At 42.1% G+C, this 21,629-nt stretch overlaps 2 protein-coding genes across 2 annotated transcripts; both read right to left on the minus strand.

Moving 5' to 3' along the window:
* Positions 1-6,424: 6,424 nt before the first annotated feature.
* On the minus strand, positions 6,425-9,614 carry LOC117830004 (homeodomain-interacting protein kinase 1-like). Its single transcript, XM_034707879.1, has 9 exons — positions 9,460-9,614; positions 8,797-8,990; positions 8,471-8,662; positions 8,173-8,354; positions 7,952-8,075; positions 7,755-7,874; positions 7,573-7,665; positions 7,313-7,473; positions 6,425-7,101 (listed from the first exon to the last, which is right to left on the minus strand). Exons 1-9 carry the CDS (start codon positions 9,467-9,469, stop codon positions 6,477-6,479), a joined length of 1,701 nt encoding a protein of 566 aa, XP_034563770.1. The 5' UTR covers positions 9,470-9,614; the 3' UTR covers positions 6,425-6,476.
* A 1,526-nt stretch (positions 9,615-11,140) lies between these two features.
* LOC117829993 (potassium voltage-gated channel subfamily H member 6) lies at positions 11,141-18,517 on the minus strand. The gene is made up of 11 exons (XM_034707863.1): positions 18,462-18,517; positions 16,527-16,952; positions 16,046-16,439; positions 15,717-15,916; positions 15,364-15,616; positions 15,053-15,246; positions 14,678-14,786; positions 14,236-14,505; positions 13,796-13,976; positions 11,896-12,100; positions 11,141-11,809 (listed from the first exon to the last, which is right to left on the minus strand). The coding sequence occupies exons 1-11, from the start codon at positions 18,513-18,515 to the stop codon at positions 11,513-11,515; spliced, it is 2,583 nt and encodes an 860-aa protein (XP_034563754.1). The 5' UTR covers positions 18,516-18,517; the 3' UTR covers positions 11,141-11,512.
* Between the last annotated feature and the right edge of the window lie 3,112 nt (positions 18,518-21,629).

The raw sequence follows: 21,629 nt of genomic DNA on the forward strand, positions 1-21,629 counted from the left end.
TACCGGACTCCTATTTATAAGATTTCTGCCTCATTATGATGTAAACAATGAGGAGCCCACACCTCTGTTCTGTCATAATGACACTTTAGAACCCAGAGGTTAAAAAATCTGCAGCAGAAACATGTTTTTATTCAAACTGTCTCCTGATTTAAAAAGTTTTTACAGATTATTCAATGTGTCCAAAATCACCTGCTACTATAAAGAGGGTTTGCTTTAGTGCTGTCTGAATTACGTGTTCATCTCCTTCAATGCTTGGTGTAAAGTGTGCAACATATGGTCACTAGCCCAAACAACAAATACCCACATAAAATCTAACTCTCTGTGAGTCAAAGAAACAGAAAAGTGAATATTTTATGACATTTTCACCAAATTTAAAGCTCCAGTGATACATTTTTATCTGCTTGTGAAACAGACTGACATTAAAGGGTCACTTTCAGTCCCCACAGTCTCTCTGACTCCTCAGACAAATCAATGGAGATATTTTTAATGAGGAAATATTGCCCTCTGTCGTTCTGTCTGAACCGCCACAGGGTAATCTGTTAAAGCTAACTAGCTTGCAGGCTAATTAAATTAATGTTTGTATTTTAACTTCAAAACCTCATCAGCTGGCATCCAGAGCGGATCAGCAGCGTCAGTAGCCAGTGAACCGGGTCTCGAGCACGTTGATCTAATGTTTACATGTAGGCTGAATATACACGGCTGCTCACAGACCGGTGGAGTTGTTAATGTGAAAGTTAAAATCACCAAGTAAAATCATTTTATCATAGCCAGTTAAAACAATGGACATAAAATCATAAAATTCTGTTAAAAAATTGCTGTTGTATTTGGGTGGGCGGTAGATGGTGACAGTGAGAACTGGCTGCTGTGATTTTATGACCATGGCTAAGTATTCAAAGGTTTGAAACTGACCAAGTGAGCATGATGCACAGTTAAAACCACTAGAAAAAATACTGGCGATCCCTCCCCCTCTCCTGTTCTGTCTGCAGGAGAATAAAAAGTTAAAATTTGCTGGGGAGGACTCTAAAAGGGAAGCAGGTGCAGTTGTGTTGAGCTATGTTTCAGTTAAAAATAAAAAGCTAAGACCATGTTCTGAAATAAAATCATTAATATAAAAAGTTTTACTGGGGAGGGATCTGATATTTAAAAGTGCAAGCTTAGTGGGCTCATTTGGCTTCACGGTACCTGGATGTGTTGGAGTGATTTTTATTAAGTTGCGTGGTGGAGTGATAATATGTGAGGAGGAGGTAAAAGGAGGACGGCTTTGTTTCAGGACTCGATTTGATGAAATAGTGGTAATCGGGAAGAAGACTGGTGGTGATGGTGTAGGAGGTGGAGAGAGACAGAGGGACGTGTTCGTATGTTGGACATTAGATTGTGTAGTGTTAGATTGGAGATGATCCGCAGGTGAGGAGGTGGGACTGTCAGGTGGGCATGATTGCGGAGTAAATAGTCACCGTGGGTGTGTCTGCACTGCATGCTGCATATTAGCAGCCAGCACATGAGAGCCCAGTTTGTTTGGGTGAAGTCCGTCACGGTTAAAAAGAGACGCACGGTTCCAAAACAGATTAAAATTGTCTATAAAACCCAGGTTAAGTGCAGAGCATGTAGATAGCAGCCAGGAGTGAAGGCTCAGGAGTCGGCTGAAGCGACCTGCACCACGTCCGACAGTCGGGATGGGGCTTGAAATAAAAACAGTCTTCCCAGAGTGCTGAAGGAGCTTAAAAAGAGAGTTGAAGTCGGATTTTGTTACCTCCGAACGAAGACGGGTCGTATCGTTGGTTCCAACGTGGATAATTATCCTGCTGATGGAAGAGGGGAGCGACGGCAGCATTTCCTGGAGCTTTCTGTGGAGATCAGTGACTGTAGCACCGGGAAGACACTGTGTGACTGCGTTGAAGAACCGTACATTCCTAATTATTGAATCCCCTATGATCAGAGTGGATGGTGGGATGAGGGGCTGTGGGGAAGCAGGTTGGATGTTTTCAGAAGGTGGTGGACTGCACGGATGGGGACGCGCTCCAGCGGTGTTCACCGCAGAGCGCTCCTGCTGAACCCGCGACGGAAAGCCGCCAGCGGAGCTGCAGGTTTGGGAACGTGCTCCAGCGGTGTTCACCGCAGGGCGCTCCTGCTGAACCCGCGACGGGAGGCCGCCAGCAGAGCCCCGGGGGTCAGAGGCGGTGCCAGACGATGGTGAGGAGATGGGATCCGTTGGGGAGAGCACCTCCGCTGACTTTGGACGGGCAAGCTCCGCCGAGCGCCGGTTCACGGCTTCCATTAGGAGCCTGCGGCGGTAAGGGGCAGACCTCCCCGGGGGCAGGCCGGCAGGTCGGGATAGGGAATGGGTGGTAGCTGGTTTTTGGTCGCGGCGTGGACGTGGCGTGAAGTTAGCCGATGCCCAGTGCCGGTGTGGAGGAGAGAGCGATGGAGGCGTCCGCTGGTGGCTTAAAGGTGGGAATTCATCATCCAGGATATCGAAGCGGTTCCCCAGCTTGATGTCCCATGCAGCTGGAACACAGGAGGAACTTCTCTTAATGCGGTCACCGACCACCTCCCACTGCTCCGAGTGGAGCGGAGTGGAGCAGTTTACCCGGAGCTTCGGTCTCGCCCCGCGGAGGAGCCAGGGGTCCGCTGGTATGGAGGTAGTGGGGGCAGCGGGTGGAGTAGAGACCGGCCGGGACGCCGCGTCGGTCTGTTCCTTAGCCTCGGTGCAGGTGCCCTGGGTGGAGCCTCCAGGTGAGGGAGCAGGGTCGGCCTGGTAGGAGGCATTGCAAGCGACCGAAGGCGAAACAGCGTTGGCCATGCTGGTAGTAGCACAAGCCGGCCCCTCAGTGCCACAGACGGAGGCCTGGGCAGGCCCGCCGAAGACAATTGTATCCAAAAAATTCTCTGCCTCCCGAATTCGGTACAGTTTGTGGATTCTTTCCTCCAACTCCACTATCTTCTCAGTGAGATGGAGACAACTTCCGCAGCCAGAGGGCAAGGTAAGAGACATGGTGTTCCAGGCCCAGTTTGTTTCTTAGAATTCTCGACCGGGAGCACCGATTGTTTAAATCCCGCTTGTAATGAAGGATAAAAACAGTAGTAAAAAGACTCTAAAATAGGTAGCAAATGTTGATACTTAAAACTGGTTAAAAAGTTTGATTCGAGAGGCTGTAATCTAGCGCGCTATTTTGCGCGCCTGCCAGCACGACCCGGAAGCAAACAGGAAGTTACGTGTTACAACGTAGCTTACTCTGACTGACACACATCCACGACAGGTTGGAAATACAAAACAAAACGTTTAAGATCCGGAGAGGGAAAGAGCTGCACCCAAGTCCTTCACAGAGTGCAATAGCAGCCTTTGGAGTACTGTGGACTGTGCCGGTGTTGTGCCGAGAAACGCCTGCCTGCTGAGAATTGCATCCCCTCGCGGGAACGTGCACCACTCAAAGTCGAGAGGTCCACGACAATGTACAGTTTAAAACCGATACAATTCTTGTTTGTTGGGCTAAACAGTGATGAGTAATGACCCGAAAAGTAAAGTTTATATCTATTTGTGTCATTTATGTTGAATAGACCTTGTAGAATAAGCCTTTTATTAGCTTAAACGTTTGACTGAAATGTGATATCCTCTTCAATGCGGAAAACGCAAAACTTTGTAGGATCGATTTAATTTAATTGTGCTACTATAGTGTTCTGTGGCATTTGAGCCGACTGTATCATTGAGCATATATCAACACTGAGAAAAAAAACAAACAAGTGCAAATAAAATCCAGATGTTAATTTTAAAAGTTGCAGTTTGGACATTGTTTGTTTTGATAATGTTTTAATGATGTTTTAATGATGAATGTTTTATTATTCCCTGTAAATTGACCTCGGGTGACTTGAAAGGTGCCTCCAAATAAAATGTATTATTATCATTGTTATTATTATCATTATTATTATTATTATTATAATTATTATTATTATTTTTAATATTGTTGGGCAGCCTGTGTCGTGTATTATCCAGAAATATTCAGCTATAGAAACAATAAAACTCATATTTTTGTAAATAATGAATCCACAAAGTCCAAAATGTGAGCTGGAAGCAGTTTGTGACTCTACAAAAGATCAGACACTAACTTTGTGGGTGGATGCATATTTCGGCAATACTGATTTGTCTGCCGAAATATGCATCCACTCGTTATTCATTTACAGAGACAATAACAACTCATATTTTTCACACAATGAAATAATGGCTTTTAACCAAGCGGCAACCTCCGGCCAATGGGTGACGTCACTAAAACTATGTCCATTTAGTGTACAGTCTATGCTTACGACCCATTTCTGTGTTGAAGTCCCCTTAACATTGATGTAAAAATAATATATTCTAAAAGAAGAAATTGTCTTCATATTTGTACAGCAAATGTCCATAGCGCACATATATCCAACTTAAACCCTGTCTTCTGTTCAACTCTGGCAGTACATGGATTTTACAAACTGATGATACATTTTACACCAATCCGCTGATCACATCCAAACTGTGGGGGGTGTCTTTATCACGTATCATGGATCAGATGTGATCCAAAACACCACTACTTGATACAGTCCGTTTGACCAGAACTGGGTTTGAGGAGACAATGCTAGCATTTAAAAAAATAATACTGTTCGCCAATATTTGCCCCTTGTTTAACTTGCTCACAGTTGGGCTGCCATTCACAGTTTTAACCACACATCCCATTCAACATAAAACTCTTCTAACAATTAGGGGTGAGTTGGTCAGAACCTCACGATCTGTACGCATCACAATACTTTGGTCACGATATGATAGTATCACGATATATCACAATATTGCGATATTCTACACAGTAAACTAAGAAAAAATAGGAATGGTGTAAATCACACAATATTACTCAAAATTGAAAGGACAAATTAAGTCAAAACTATTTGATTGAAAACAACTTTTCCATTTTATTGTTTTTGAAATACTGAAGTCGTATTTTAGTTACAACTCGACTTAAATATGATTTTTTTTTTTTTTTTTTTCAAAAAATCGATATTAAGAGTTGAAATATCGATATCATATCGGAGGTCAAAGATATATTGCTGTATCGATATTTTTTCACAGCTCTACTAACAATGCCTAACTATTACAATCCATGTGTCAAACACACATTTGAAATCAGACAAACAAGCTAGCTAGCACTTCAACTTTAGCAACTGAGCCAAATGGGCTTACCAATTTAACATTTTTTTTACTTTTTTAAACAAGATTAGAGATTAGTCAAACCTGATAAAAACTACAGAAAGCAGCAAGCATTGACCCATATTTTTATGTAGAGATCAACTGGTTTCAGTACGATACAGTAATGAGAAAAACGTGGTGTAAAAATTCAATAAAAGAAAGTATGGCCATGCATTGGTCCAGTATCAATAAATACATTCTCTGATTATAATGTCATTGACTTATCTGTAGTGTCCCTCAATCATTCTATGGTATTTTTATGTCCTGAAACATGGGAAAATCCAGTGAAAATCGTTGTTTACCAGACTAGTAACATGTCGTGTTTAGTTGCTTTTTTTTCTTCCTGTGTAAATAAGATAAATCAATTCAAATCAGACCTCATAACCTCATCTCTGTCTAGCAGAGGGCCACCAGACTCTAATCTGGGACATTCAGTGAAGCTGCAGGCCATTGAGGATCCCAAACTGGTTTACCCGGGCGAGAAAAGGATCAATAATGTCCTATAGCCTTCCCCCACAACCTGACTGGATCACCAGCTGCTACAACAACTCCCTGATTATGCCATGAATCTGAGCTGCAGAAGATGACTCACAGTATGTCTGTTAAATTTACCAGGTGACATAACTTTGTTACAGAGAAATCTATTTTTAAAAGAGGTAGAGCAACATTCAGTTTGTATTCATAATAGCATTTGATTTTATTCAGAGCTTAAAAAGTTCCTCAGTGTAAACTAGACATTTCTATAGACATCTAGACAACCTTTAAAATAATTTCACATTGAGACCAATGTATTGATAATGGATAGTTGAGGTTGACAGTCAAGAATTCTATGTTTTAAAAAAAGTTATTCCATTTACTGTATAATACTAAGAAAATACTGCCTCATCGTGAACAGTTATTTCATATATAGACTTGAAGTCATTATGTGCAGAAAACCAATCACCCATGAATCTATCCTAAAGTGGCAGATTTATGTAAGTCAGTGTCACCTTAGTCGGCAGTATTTTCAGTACAGATATTATTCTTACATAACACTCATGCTTTTAATTGACTGTGAATGAATATACTACGTTTCATGTGGTTTATAACAGTAAATCAGGCTAATGTTAATAATTTAATCAATCAATCAATCAGGTTAGATCATTTTTATTTCCTTTCTGTCAGCATAAACCTCAGGTTTTGTATTTCTCTTTAATGCAAGAAAGAAATCCCAAGGCACTGTATTGTAATGCTTTCATTTTTATTTGCTATATTTACAGAGTTCAATGACACCCTACAAGGATCGAATCCTCGTTCTGGCACGGTCAACAAAAGCTGCGATTCTCCTGAAGACTCGGGAGAACCACTTTGGCCTCTTCTTTTTGCCACCAGAAGGAGCTGTGGTCTCGGCAGGGGGGTCAGCTAGTGCAGCTTCATCTTCTGGTTTCTCGCTGTCAGAGCAGAGAGGTGGCTCCTCTTCAGGTGAGCTGGGCTCTGGTTTTTCTGCCTGTGACTCTTTAAATTGAGCCCAGTTACAGGACCAGGGGTCTTCATAGTCCCAGGAGAGGTGACATGTTATTTCTCCCTCTGAAAGCTGGGACTCCGTGTCCCTGTGAGAGGAGGGTTTTTCTCCATCAGAGGGCCAGGAATCCTCATAGTCCCAGTAGAGGGGACAGGGTGTTTCTCCTTCTGAAAGCTGGGACTCTGTGTCCCCGTCACTGGAGCCTTCTGCAGCCCAGAGAGGAGGTGGATCTCCACCCGAATGCCAGGAGTCTGAATCATGGCGGGGGTCAGTGGCTGCTGCCCTGTTGGGGGACCCAGTTGTGGGACCATCCTCAGTGGAGAAGGGTGTCCTGTCTGCGCCACAGGACCCAGGATGTTGGCAGATACTCATCATGATGACTTGTGAGTAATTCCGGCTAGATGGAGTTAAAAACAACAATCAATCAATCATCCAGCATCTTGTGTTATCTACCAAACAAACACAAGCCTCTCTCACACTCATGGAAACCCTCCTGATTCTAAACAGGTGAGGTTCAGGTCTGAGCAGCACGCTCCTGCAGGTATCCAGGCCTGAATGACCCTAAATGATCTTAGTGCATGTGTGCTAGTGGTTTCTCAGTCACTTACTAGTCTGGGTGCTGGGTCAGGTGGGCCATTTTGATAAATTGATGCTGCAGAGCTTGATGGGGCGTGAATCTTTGGGACCCATCAAGGTGCAGCAGACCTTTCATGAGGTCCACAAAAGCCCTCCTATCATCAGTTTCTGCAGGGCCCTCATCTGGATAAAACTGGATATGGAACAGATTCAGGTGCGTTAGACTTCACAGAGACAGATCAGTGACTCATGTTTATTCAGTCTGCACTCAGTGAGCACAGAGAGTACCTACATTCACCAGAGCATCCAGAGAGCTCAGCAGATCGATGCAGCTGTGATGATCTTCAGCTTTATAACCGTTCACAGCTGCGTACTCCTCAGGAGTCTAAATGAAGAAAATACATGAGAGTTATTTAAAAGAGTTCAACTGAAGTCTTTCACTAACTCGAACAAAGAAGAGCGTGGTTACTCTACCAGAAGTCTCCATTTTGGACCGCCAGCAGCCTCCTCCTCGGTGAAAAAGAAGCGAGTGAACCTGCCAGCACGGAGCTGATGGTCCTCGGGCTGACCCAGAACCTCCACCATGCACCTCATCTGCAGTCAGAACAAACACAGTCACATCACCTGACATCCTGTGCAAGACTCTGAACTGTTTAAGGAAGCACACATACCGACTGATAGTCACAATTGACTGGGAAGAGGTTATCGGCGAGGAAGAGGAACGCTAGGACGCAGCCTACTCCCCAAACATCTATAGCCTCTGTGATGCTCAGGCCGAGGGCAACCTCTGGAGCCCTGAAGAGGAGGACAAGAACCACAACATGTCATTTTACGGACAGTCTTTGAGAAACAAGAGGACAACAAGGGGGTTCACATGAAAGACTAAACCTACTTGTATCCGAGAGGTTGGATCTCCATCCCAGGCTTGACTTTGGAGGCTGGGATGGCCTCGCCGAAGTCTATTAACTTGACCCTGAGGGCCTGGTCCAGCTCATTGATTACCATGATGTTATCAGGTTTTATGTCGGTATGCAATATGCCAAGAGTATTTAGTGCGTCCAAGGCCACAAAGAGCTGCAGAGACCACACAGAAAGGTTCAGTTTTATATTCACGGCTGTGGACGGTCTGCCCTGATCTGTGGGAGCAGATACAGCAGATGATACAGGCTCTGTACAACAATGTTAACTACCTGCTTTGCAATTGGCCTTATCTCATTCAGGAACATGGATTCATAATCCCGATGGGAGAGCAGGTCGTATAGATTAGTTTGGAGCATCTCGAATGCGAGGCAGGTTCGTCCCATGTGGGTGAACTGCTCAAAAAACTTCACCAAATTGGTGGCATCTGGATTTAGCACTGAGAGGGCCTTTAAGATGGTAACCTGAGGAGACAGAACAACAGTTTGTGTACTGTCGGCCTTCTTATGGAGCAGTATAATGGAGTCTGTATTATGTAGTGATGAGCAGATGAATCTATTGATGTGTTGTAAGAATCAAAAGAAGTCTGAGAGTTTACCTCTTTCTCAGTGTCCAGGATCAAACCAGGGCCCTTTTTCAGGATCTTGACGGCGACGGCCTCTTTGGTTTGGAGGTTTTGGCACCTGGCCACTTGACCGAAGCACCCCTCGCCGATGAACTCTAGTACGGAGTACTCTGCCTGGCCGCCACAAAGGGTCTGACCGGCCTGGATGTCAGGCTCTGTTACAGTAACTGAAGAGAGATCATGTGACGTCAGTGTGTGAGCGTCGGAGACATTGTCAAGTTAAGAAACAAAGTATGAACCTTTTAAAAAGAGCGGAGATCGCATCAGTACTTTAGTCATTTCAAAAACTGAGCAAGTTCAATATAATCTCACTCTTCAGTCGAGACAGTTTCTTTACATTGTATAGTTTGTGCTGATTTATTTCGAGAAGATGCGTTAGATATTTGAACATCCTGAAAACGGTTTCTAAGAATAATTCACCAAACGACCAACGACTAAAATCCTGCAGTTGAAAGCACTGCTACAAAAAACATCTTAGTTTATGTTGCATCTCAATATTAGTCAATTCAATTTAATTCAAATTTGCTTTATTGGCATGAACAAACACATGTTATTGCCAAATAATAGCAATGTTAGTCTTTAAATGCACCTTTAAACATCACGTTAAAGCACAATCATGCTGTATTTGAGTCTTACCAGTGGACATTTCTCCAGTCACTTCTCAGTTTAAGGTCCAAAGACTGAAAATGAACCTTGACGTTAGAATCTTTGAAAATTCACAATAAATCGCTCTCTCTCAACAACAAACACAGCTCTCCTCTCCTTTAAAACTCTCCACACTCAGAGTAAATCTACCGGGCTCCTATTTATAAGATTTCTGCCTCATTATGATGTAAACAATGAAGAGCCCACACCTCTGTTCTGTAATAATGACACTTTAGAACTCAGAGGTTAAAAAATCTGCAGCAGAAACATGTTTTTATTCAAACTGTCTCCTGATTTAAAAAGTTTTTACAGATTATTCAATGTGTCCAAAACCACCTGCTACTATAAAGAGGGTTTGCTTTAGTGCTGTCTGAATTACGTGTTCATCTCCTTCAATGCTTGGTGTAAAGTGTGCAACATATGGTCACTAGCCCAAACAACAAATACCCACATAAAATCTAACTCTATGTGAGTGAAAGAAACAGAAAAGTGAATATTTTATGACATTTTCACCAAATTTAAAGCTCCAGTGATACATTTTTATCTGCTTGTGAAACAGACTGACATTAAAGGGTCACTTTCAGTCCCCACAGTCTCTCTGACTCCTCAGACAAATCAATGGGGATAGTTTTAATGAGGAAATATTGCCCTCTGTCGTTCTGTCTGAACCGCCACAGGCTAATCTGTTAAAGCTAACTAGCTTGCAGGCTAATTAAATGAATGTTTGTATTTTAACTTCAAAACCTCATCAGCTGGCATCCAGAGCGGATCAGCGGCGTCAGTAGCCAGTGAACCGGGGACATGATTGACGTGCCAATGCTAGACACGGTTAGTTCGCCCGCCATGTACGTCCACTAAGCTTTTACAGAGCGACACAGACTATCTTAGAGGTGACATATTGTGCTCTTTTTCATCAAAATATATTGGTCGAAGAGGTCCCCAAAACATGTCTTTAAAGTTTATTGCTCAAAAAAACACTTTGAAATCAGATTTTGGCATGCCTGTAAACCCCTCTTTTTCAGCCCTGCTCAGAACACTCAGTTTTCTGTGTCTGTGCCTCTAAATGAGAATGAGCTCTCTGACCACGCCCCCTCAGGAAGTGGATGTGGCCTCGGCTGTCCAGCACATTGATCCAATGTTTACATGTTGGCTGAATATACAGCTACAGCTCTATATACAGTCTACAGCTTTTAGGGCTGAATATAGCGGGGCATTTTTTTGAAAATTAAAAAGCAAATGTTATTTTCTTTTTCTTTTAAATTGTGTAACATAATTAGCATTGTTGAATATGAAAATTAAAATGCAAATAGGATTATTGAATATTCATTTTATTTATGTCAAATAATGCGCACATATTTATAAAATTAAAAAGCATTTCTGTTAATGCAATCCAATTTTCAAATTGGCTTTTTTATTTTAATTTATTTACATATATGTTTCCATACTATCACATTGGACTCATATAGCTTCTATTTCTTATGCAGATATGAGAGCGTCGTAAAACTTCTCATCAAACTGGGGAAAAGCAGGAAAAATTATTACTTCCTAAAAGGTGGAACTATTCTTAAAATCGCAAATAACGATGTTGGTGGTGATGAACGAGTGAACTCAGAAAATAATCAAAATTCAAACAGGATCAGGATTAATAATGACACACAAAATATGGCACTCATGAAATTCACATTTTATTCTTGTTCCATCCCTACAATTCAGGGACCGATAAAGAAGATATTAAGGAAAAGAGATGTAAACGAAATTTGACCCTTTTTCACTCTTGATCAGGCAATACTGTAAATTAGTAACTGTCCTTCTAAAAGAATAACATTGTTGCAGTGTCTGAGTACAGAGTGTTATCCAGTGTTCAAACTATGAAATGGAAGTTTTTGTAGTTAACCAGATTTTCCGACGCTACATGCTGTCCAAGTGTGTACTGATAACTGAATCTTGGGCTAGCCTTATGGCCCTTTCCAAAAGTCTGTAAGTAGCAGGGTTTTACTTCTTCCAAATTCACACTGGCTGCCATGAAAACTTCTACTGAGGGTGTTCAGGTGACTGGCAGCACAGGGTCTGAAAGGTGTTTCTGGATCTCAGCAAGTCCTGCTGTGATGTCCAAGTTCCCAGGGAGTGACGGGTAGCGAAGTTTGCTACACAGCCCGGGGTTTTCCATCAAGGTGGATTGAACTGATGTTTGGGGGAGGTTGGGAGTCAACCCTGTATGGGTCTCAGTTTCTGGGGTGACAGTCATGAACATGGTGTCGTCTGATGCCACAGTCACGTGGATTCCACTAGATAGTGACTCCTGGGACTTCTTGTCAAGTTTAAGGTCAGTCTGAGAGGAACTCTAAAGGCAAGAAGAAAACATGTAAAAGCTAGAAATGAAAAGCATGCAAAATGAAAATCAGCTGTGTTATGGGTGCAATTCTGTACTTGTATAGGGGCCTGACTGTCCATCTGTATTGGGGTGACGGGGTACATGCTGTGCATCACTTGTGTCCCAGTCCCATACAAACCAGGTGAGTCTGTAGAGAGGGTACCAGAGGATACAGAACTGTATGCAGGAGGTACAGGAGCAATCTGCCTTTGGAGGAGCTGAAGAATAACATTGATGTCTGCTGTCATACGAGTCTCCAATCTGGGGGATGACGAGAGAATCAAAATGGCAGAGGGTATTAATCAAAGTGATGGTTTGTATCATACACACTTTCCAAAAACCTTACCACTAGCCTCAAGTATTAGCCTCATTCAGCTTGAAAAAGAAATGATTGATAAAGAAAGGATTCAGCCATTCAAGAGAGCTGAATTTATATTTGATTTATGTCTTTACATTAAAAAAAGATTATAGTAGTAAAAGCACCTAGAAGAACCAATTAGATCAGCTTCAAGCATTATTGATTTTGAGTCAACTTTGGTCAACTTTGGTTGAGATCCAATAGCATACTAGACAGATATAAGGAGGAAACATCATTTGAGCGTGTGGCTCATGAATTCAACAGTAGAAAATTACATCTTTAATGGGTCCCTGTTCTCCAGACAGTTTCTACTTGGCAAGTCTTTTCATCTCAAGACATTTTCATCCCCCCCTGTCCTTGTTTAGCCTGAGAGGCAGCCTTTATAACCATTCGCAGTCTCATCAGTCCATATATTTGCTACTTGTTGTTAACTTGGAGAGAACTGTCCTGTTCCAATGGGAACACACCTGAATAGTGTCTTAAGGCCAAGTGGAAACCCCCAGTCATGGAATATGAAGCCAACGTAGAAGTGCTAAAAACTGCAGTTCCTTGAGTGTCCACTTGAGGCTTGCTCTGAAAGCACTGGAAACCACATACACACCCATTCCAAAAAGCCAATCTTTTCCAACATTTTTAGTCTGAATAGCTTATTTCTCTTCCCACACACACACTGTACAGGGGATGGATTTTCTTCAGACCAACAAGTTTTGAAGATATTAAGGTTACAGATGTTGCATTATTATGTGGCATTCACACCAAATGTGAACAACTGTTTAATTTGTGCTTACAAGAACGCCAGAATGTTTTTTGTGTTCACTCCCATTCGTGCAAATAACTCACCCACTTCACGTGTACCCAACGACATGAATCTTTCAAAACAAAGGTGAATACAATGGTGAAGCCAGTTGTGCCAAAGCGGGGCAGTCTTATCCACGCTTATAATTTGCTTCATTTGCGCAAACTCAAATCAAATCAAACCAAAATTTATTTCAATTTTGTTCATACCAGTTTAAAAACAAAATGAGAGAGCGTTTCCAAGAGATCCTATTGTGCAATTCCTGCAGCCCAATTGGTACATGTGATTTACTTGGGAACGTGATTTGATTTACGTTTGGTGTGAACGCAGCATTAGGGCCATAGCTGCTTGACTGACAGTTTGGCACACTGTAGCTGTTAACTATGGGACTAAAGCTCTGCCTCAACTTCACATCTTTGCCTCCTGTTAGGTCGTCAAAAAGTTTGGTTGAGTTAGCATTCTCAATACGGCAACTGCCGTGGATAGTCCTAAAAATAGCACTTCAGAAACAAATGTGTGACGTCACTAAGACTTCGTCCATGAATTATATGATCTATGCTTGAGGCACAGAATGGTAACTGGGCTAATACAAGGATGGTAGGAAGGCTAGTGGCTGTGGAACAAAGACAATGACATCAAGGCAAATGAAGAAGTATAACAGAACTTTTGTATCAACAGTTCAATCAAATCTTTCCATGTTTAACCTTTTCTACCCCCCTTTTATTTTTTTAACAATGCTTTTATGCTGTTTACTGTCATAGTACCAGGACAATAAAAAGAGTAAGGACACCTTTAAACTCACCTGTTTAGCTGTGAATGCAAAACCTCAAGACGTGACTCTAGCTCACTTGGCCGTTCTTCTGTGAAGGGTGGCGGATGGTTAGAGTTGCGTGCTGAGGAAGATCGGCAGGAACGACTGGAAAACTGTTGTGAGTGTCGGTCTGGCCAATACTGGTACATCCCTGGGACATTCAAAGATGAAGCTGAGGAAAATATAGAGGCAAGACTGTGACGAATAGCTTTAATATGATATGAGTATGATATGAGGAGTATCCAATACCTTCATTTATGTGCAGGTAAAAATACATTGAAAGCACCTTGTTAAGTGTTTTGTCCAGTAGCTACTAAAGTTGTGTTGTTAGATTGTTAACTCTGCAATAATCTTTGTATTTGAGTCTCAGCCCCTATGCCAAGTTTATAATGGTGTACACGGTGTATCAATTAAACATTGTTTTCATGTACCTTGGTGGCCATGGTCCGTCATTGCTTCCCTGCCCACTGTTCTGCCACTAGGGGGAAGAAGCTGCGCTACAGAGGGGGAGTAGTCCTGTCCAGAGTCGTCTGGAGGGTAAAATTCCACTCTGGCACGGTGGGCAAGAGGCTTAGCCAGTTCTTCGCTTGACCGGGAACATTGGGATCCACAGCTACAGTGGTCTTCCCAGTGGGCCCCAGTTGATGGGCCGCGACGATGGAAGGATTGCAGGGGGTAAGGGTCTTCATGATCAATTCCATCTGTTCACAGGAAAGATTTCAATTACTCTTTGTTATTTACCCAGAAGTCTTTATAGTATAAATGACTGAACTGTTTTTCTGTTAGATGATCAGGACAGACAGGAAGTTCAAGGACCTTTTAAGGCTCATCACATGAATCCCAAGCAGGAAAAATATGTGCAAGGTATCTCACCAGGCCTGATCCGGCAATCCATGGCATGGATTCTGTGTCTTGGCTTGTGGTGATATTCACAGTCATCACCAGATTCATCAGTTGTAATTATTGGTGGTATTTGATCAGCCTAGTTAATGAGAATGGGATAACAATAAATCATAGAAAAGTTCAACTTGAGTACAAGTTAGGAGATTCAGATTTTATAGACACAAACAAAAGACATAGTGACTCACAGTCAGCACTCACGCCCCACTCAGACCAAAAAAACTAAACAAGAAGGTATGTGCTAATAGTATTTAGAGAACTTTCTTTGCAGGACAAGCACTCTTTGAGATTTGTAGCCAACCCTTTGAACCTTTGCCTCATGCCACAATCATCTTAATGCCAACGTACGTCTCTCAGGTCACACGTTATCTCCAGGTTTCTCCAGAAGTTGTCTGCAAAGCTAGGGTAAATGTCTAGGACTTCCAGTAGGTCATCCCTCTGAATGCGGTGCAGGTCGCAGTAAGTGATGGTGTAGACGTCTGAATTGGACTTCCCTGGCTCGTCGTACAGATTGATCAGCTCCCCAAAGATGTCATTCTTCTCTGCAAGACCAATAACAATTTGTTCCTTTATTTTATACATCAGTGGACTATGGTTTTGAAGTTGAATATTTGAGACAATGTGATCAATTTATCTCCAGTATGGCTTGATATCTTTACCTAATATAGCAACCACTGCCTCGTCTCTGATGACCTGAATGGAACCCCGAGAGATAAAAAAGAGGGAGTCAAGCATATCTCCATAGTGGATCAAAGTATCTCCTGGGGGAGCATGGACTGTCTTGAACCTCATTCCCAAAGCACGCAGACAGGCTTGAGTGCCTCCCTGAAAAGCCTTGCTGTTCTGTAGCAAAGACCTGTTCAAGTGCAGACAGATATCTGCTTGCAAAGACTCTGGAAATCCCTTCAGGACCTGTAGAAACAAAGATAGGCATGTCATCAATTAAATGCAGATCATTTACACTCTGAACATCCAGTGTAACATGTTTAAGTAGATAACCCTTTTCACTTACAGCATTCATGTCAATGCCATTTGTGTAGGACCAGGCATGCTGAAAGTATTCCTCCAGCCTGTTGCGAAGGCAACCTGGGATTTGGTGGAATCGGATAAACTCTTTGACTCGTAGCATCTGGGTGTGGTAGCGAGTTGTTCCAGAGTACAGTCGCTGAATGATGGCTGACACATTCCCAAAGATGCTGGCATACATGAGGGCTAATACAGAGGAAAGAATGAGGACTTTGATTAGAAGCCGATGTGTCATTTTAACTGCAATATTTGTTGAATATGAAACAGGTTAAGTTTTGGAGGGACTGCAGAAAGTTATCAGGATTTTCAACTCACAGCCAATAACCATGACGCAGATGGAGAAGATCTTCTCTGAGTTGGTGTTTGGAGAGACATTACCAAAGCCAACACTTGTCAAACTGCTCAAGGTGAAGTAAAGAGCAGTGACATACTTGTCTTTGACAGATGGACCAGTGCCAGAGTCACTGTCATTGTACGTCTTGCCTAGTTGATCAGCAAGGTTGTCAAGCCAACCGGTCTCTGTGTACGGCCTCTCCACAAAGCCAATGGCGTACCAAATGCAGGCAAGCCAATGGGCGATGAGTACAAATGTACACATAAGCAAGAAGAGGACGGCAGCCCCGTACTCAGAATATCTGTCCAACTTTCTTGCCACACGCACCAACCGAAGCAATCGAGCTGTTTTCAGTAGGCTTGTTAGGGTTGCCATCTTTGGGATAAAGGAAAAAAAGGGGAGAGGTAGTTAGCTTGTGTTTACAAAGGGAAACAATTCAGTAAAAAATGGTGTAGTTCTTACCTCGTCAGAGCCAGATCTGAAAATGAGGAGGTCAAAAGGGATTGCGGCGAACAGATCAATAGGAAACCAGCCTTTGATGTAGTGCTTGGCTATCCGGCACGGCTTTGTGACCACCTCATCGTTGTGGTCCACGTATGTTGTGCGAAGATTGATGACTATATCCACGATAAACAGCACGTCAACCAATAAGTCCGCCACATTCAGAGGGTTACATGTGTAGCCACAACTCCTATGGCGCAAGTCCCCGCGTTCGTCCAAGAGGAAGGTGGCAGAGTAAGGGGTGAAAACTGCCGTGTAGAGGACCAGAAGGAGAATAATCCAGTCCCAAAATGCCTTGAAAGGGCTGTAGTGAAGCAAGATCAACCATGTTGTCTCAGGTACCTGGAGTTTGTATTCGGGCAGCACATCAGACTCCAAAGAAAGTACCTGAGCATAGAGAGTGTATCAGTATATAGTGATTCTCAAAATGAGCACTGACTCAGAATCAGAATCAGAACATGCAGTTGTTCTCAATTTAACTGAAGCAGATTTAATCTTTTCTGGTGAAAGGTGAACAGTGAAAAAAGTACACACACTGAAACAAGACGTAGCATTTTCTAAACTCTGCTCTGAACTTGTACTAACCAACAAACCTTGCCAGAAGACATACTGTCCTGATCCTGGTCTTGGTTTTTTCAGCCTTTTAGGTTAAACAAATCCTTGACCACTCTCAACAAAGGCTAGACCAGGATTGCTTCCAGATAGTACAGTAAGTATGTCCAGATAGGAAAACAATCTCAAATGTGAAGCCAAAATAACAGTGTGCTCTAACCAACTATGAAACGGCTCATTAAACACAGGATGCTAGAGGGCTGTGCTGATGAGTTTGGTGTTGCAATCAGTTCATGTGCTGCCGCAGCCCTCATGTCCTCTTTAGCCTAATTTCAAATACATGATTGCTTCTCTGTCAAAGATGCCAGTGGTTGAAAGCATTTCTAATTACTTGCTGGTACTGTCATGCTATAACGGGGTTTATGTGAAGACTGTAGAGATCCTCTGTTTTGACATTTCCTGGACAAGGTTCTTGAGAATATGTTACACCCCTGATCTTTGGCTTGGTATTTCTAAAGGATGGGAATAAATGAAGACAGGTTTTGCTATGACACAAGACTGTAAATCTTTAAGTCACTTAAAGGCCACATTTAAGTTACACAAATACATGGGCAGTATGTGCAATCCAAAGTTCCCTAACATTAACTTGATGATCCCTCTAGGCCAGGGGTGTCAAACTCATTTCAGTTCAGGGGCCAAACGGCCCAAGTTGATCTGAAGTGGGCTGGACCAGTAAAATCATAACATAAAAACCTATAAATAACGACAACTGTTTCTCTTTGTTTTAGTGCAAAAAAGTACAAGTACATTCCGAAAATGTTAACATTTAAATGTGTCAGTTCTCTTTTTGTTAGTAATATAAGTACATTGTTACTTCCTCCTCGTTTTCTGTTTGTTTGTTTTCCATTTAAATGCCAATCACTTTGCTTGCATCAGTTTGATATGTGCCCCACATCATCCCACAAAGGCAGCGATGCAGAATGAGGAGCCTGAGGGCTTCAGCGGTAACAACAATAGGTCTGAATTGAACTGTGGTTAAATGTAACTTTGCTCTTCATACCCAGAGGGGAAACATACAGCCACCAAACCATCTAGTGATTTTTCCACTTGCTGGTTAATTAACAGAAGTCTCTCTGGAGCTTTATTTTTAATCAAGTCATGCTTCATTATGGTTCTTTGTTGTACGCAGAGCCTTTCAGGCAGTGAATGTTTCATGGTGCTCTGCAGTTAGAGACTTAGTTATTGGTGATTAGAAAGTATGATTAATTAGTGTTATTAAATGGAACTTTCTGGCTACCAGTCAGACTTATTCTGAATCCTGTCTTAGCATCTCACCCCCCGTACCTGCGTGACCTTCTCTGTGACGTCCTGCACCTTGGAGGGGCTGAGCAGCTCCATCCTGGGAGTTGGTGGAGAGCGGCATTCAGGGCCCATGCCGGCTGGTCCCCCACTCTTCACAAGGTCTGAGTCAGACATGGAGCTCTGCTGGCCTACACATCATCATAAAAACAAGTTTTTACTCATATTTAGGCCAAAGGGACGCTGGGAAATGACTGTTATTATAGTTTGTTCACATATTCTAGACAGTTTCATTGATTTCTGAAAAATACACTGAGCCCTCTTCTACTTTTACAACAGTTCTAAATATCAGTGTCACTGTTAGCTACATAACTGCATTTCTCTAGCCTAATAAACTAGACATACTTTGTGAAGTTCTTAACAGGTTATCTTGGCATTTTTTGCTCATTATCTTCTAAATGTAAGATTTGAAACATTTCCACAACAAGTGGAAGTTGTTACTGCAGAACGGAAATCTCTATTCCCACTGGTTGGTCAAATCCTTAACCAAGTCAAGTTTTATCAAGAGAGTCACCATACCTGACTGAAATCCAGAACCTCAGATCCCTCTCGGCATCAGACGCTAAGCTGCCATGGTTCACTCATCCATCCTTCAGGACTCTCTTTAGATGAAAAACATTCACCCTCCTCCTTCATGGCTCATAATTACACTAAACAAAAGCTTGTCTTTCTCTCAGATGTCAGCGTTGAACTCTCCACGCATGCAAAGGGCAGAGGACTGGCCTGCAGCTTACATGTTGCTGCGCAACACTCACCAACACATTCGGAACCAATCAATGCCATGGTATGGTGAGAGAAACTGACAGGACGATCGATGATGAGCATTGATAAACAGAGCAAATGGGCTCAGAGCCATTTCACTGGACTTCCCTGATAACATCATATTACCACCTCAGTGCTACTGAAAGCAGTTTGGTAATGCCGGTCTGAAGTAGTTCAGTCTGTGACATACATGATAATAGGGTGTAAAACAAAATCAGCAGGCTAAATGTATACTGTCCGCTCAATATGTTGCATGCATACTGTTAATGTGGCATCATATTGACTGCAGTGCTGACACCACAGTAATATGAGGAGGCAATGACCTGTGATGGCATTAGCTCAACGTGTCCTTCAGCTGTAACCTTTAGCAATCTGTATGCTTGTGTTTTTCAAATATAAATGAATGCAAAGTGTATTACTTTAAAAGTTTACCTTGATGTTTCAGCTTCACTGTGCAGAATGATGCATGTGCAGAGATCAACAACAGACATCTGCTCTTATGTTTATCTGCAGAGGGGTAAAAAAAATCTCTATAATCAGCTTATATCCATTCTTAAACTACTAAGTGAATCAAGTCATGACATCACAACTTCTATGAAGCCAGAAATGGTCCAATAAAAAGCGTGTGCTTGATTGTGATGCCAAGACATGAAACCTAGAAGTTTCGTATGAGGCGGAGAATGGACTTTTAGAGAAGAGTAGTCAAACTGTTAAAATGACAAAGTATTTGCACAGTCCTGCATCCTTTATTAAGACAGAGGGCACGTAGATGTGGGAGTAACTTCCCGAGCTTTGACTTTGTAATTTATATTTTGTGCAAAAGCCATGAGAGAATACTGAGAGCATATTATCTAATGTGGGTATTCATATAAAGTTTGAATTAAACCTGTCATGTTCAAGTCCTATGTAACTCTGCGATGACTCTGCTATGAAACTCTTCTGTAAACCTGGGTTACACCTACATGAAGATTATTGTGTTTTTAACAAGTGACAGAAAATGTACTTTTTTTAGTTTCTTCAATTATTTTTATTTTCATTTCTCAGCCAGTGACACACACATATATATATATATATATATATATATATGTATATAATGTATTGATCGGCACCATCTCCCATCCTAGCTCTCTCCCAGTTACAAACTGCTTTTAACACAACAATGTATGTATGATTTAAATCAGTTTTTTTTTCTTCTGGATTATAGTGACGTACGCCTCCTCTCAGGATTTACATGCTCTGGACTCTCTATCATGGAGCACTGAGGTTTATCACTAACTTTAAGGCACTCACTCATCATTGTTTGCTTTATGAACGTGTTGGTTGGTCTTTCATGTCTGCACGTAGACTAAAACACTGGCGTCTTAAATCTGCTTCCTTCATACCTTCTCACCTTCATCAAGCAGAAGAGTACAGGGACTTACACTCTTCGATCCCAGGACCATTTCTTGCTATCTGTGCCAAAGTTCAGAACTGAGATGGGTAAAAAGACTTTCAAATTTGCAGCTCCCTTTACTTGAAACAAATTGCAGAAGGAACTGGAGCTAAAGGTGCATTTCGACCAGGGGTTCCAGGGTCTTTTAGCCCCCAGAACTACTTTCCCCAGAACTAAAAGGTTCCTGTGCCCCATTGTTGTCTGCTTTTCGACCGCGGGCTTAAGTCTGGATAGACTGTGCAAATCAGGCCAGTGACGTATGGAGAAAAAAAATTATATTAAATAATATTTTGAAATCTTATTAAAAAAACTAAACTAGTATGCATTCCCAGGAACTCCCTCTGTGTTTCAACAGCTGTGTAAACTCCACAAACACTAACGTTCAACCGAAAGTCCCAGGATCTTTGAAAAGTACTACCCCCAAAGCAGGGGCTTTTCAGGGGGGAGATTATCTACCCCTGAACTAAATTTAGACCCTGGTTCCGCCGGTCGAAACGCACGTAGTTCAGGGATAAAGTTCCGAGTTCCGGGGTAAAGTTCCTGCGGATGAAAAACGTCTTAAATGATCCTGTCTCATTGGGTGAATTTAAGATGGAGGCAGACACACTGGGCTGCAGGGGTTCTGCCTGATGTACTTATGATGTTGGTTTATTTGGACACTCATTTTGTTGTTTTATTCTGTTATGATATTTAAATGTCCTCAAAATGTATTATGTTTGTATATGTGGCTACTCTGTCAGAAACTCTGTAAACAGAGCTACTGCCTATCTTGGCCAGGCGCTCTTGAAAAAGAGATTTTTAATCTCAATGAGTTTTTTATTTCCTGGTTAAATAAAGGTCAATCAAAATTAAAATAATGCTGAGGGGTTCGAATTTGGGCAATCCTTTGGTACCGTCGGTAAAATACTTACTTTGCAAATTGAGTTTTTTGTTCCTATTCAGCATCTACCAATAAAAAA

Source organism: Notolabrus celidotus, chromosome 18 (assembly GCF_009762535.1).
Source record: "Notolabrus celidotus isolate fNotCel1 chromosome 18, fNotCel1.pri, whole genome shotgun sequence".
NCBI classification, from domain to species: domain Eukaryota; kingdom Metazoa; phylum Chordata; class Actinopteri; order Labriformes; family Labridae; genus Notolabrus; species Notolabrus celidotus.

Coding starts and splice junctions, on each gene's coding strand:
- LOC117829993 (XM_034707863.1), bottom strand. CDS start 18,515: ATGGAGCTGCTCAGCCCCTCCAAGGTGCAGGACGTCACAGAGAAGGTC. Junction 16,953..18,461: donor TCACAGAGAAGGTCACGCAG/GTACGGGGGGTG, acceptor CTCTATGCTCAG/GTACTTTCTTTGGAGTCTGA. Junction 16,440..16,526: donor TCAGATCTGGCTCTGACGAG/GTAAGAACTACA, acceptor TTTATCCCAAAG/ATGGCAACCCTAACAAGCCT.
- LOC117830004 (XM_034707879.1), bottom strand. Junction 8,663..8,796: donor TCCTGGACACTGAGAAAGAG/GTAAACTCTCAG, acceptor CTGTCTCCTCAG/GTTACCATCTTAAAGGCCCT. Junction 7,474..7,572: donor CTCTGGATGCTCTGGTGAAT/GTAGGTACTCTC, acceptor TTCCATATCCAG/TTTTATCCAGATGAGGGCCC.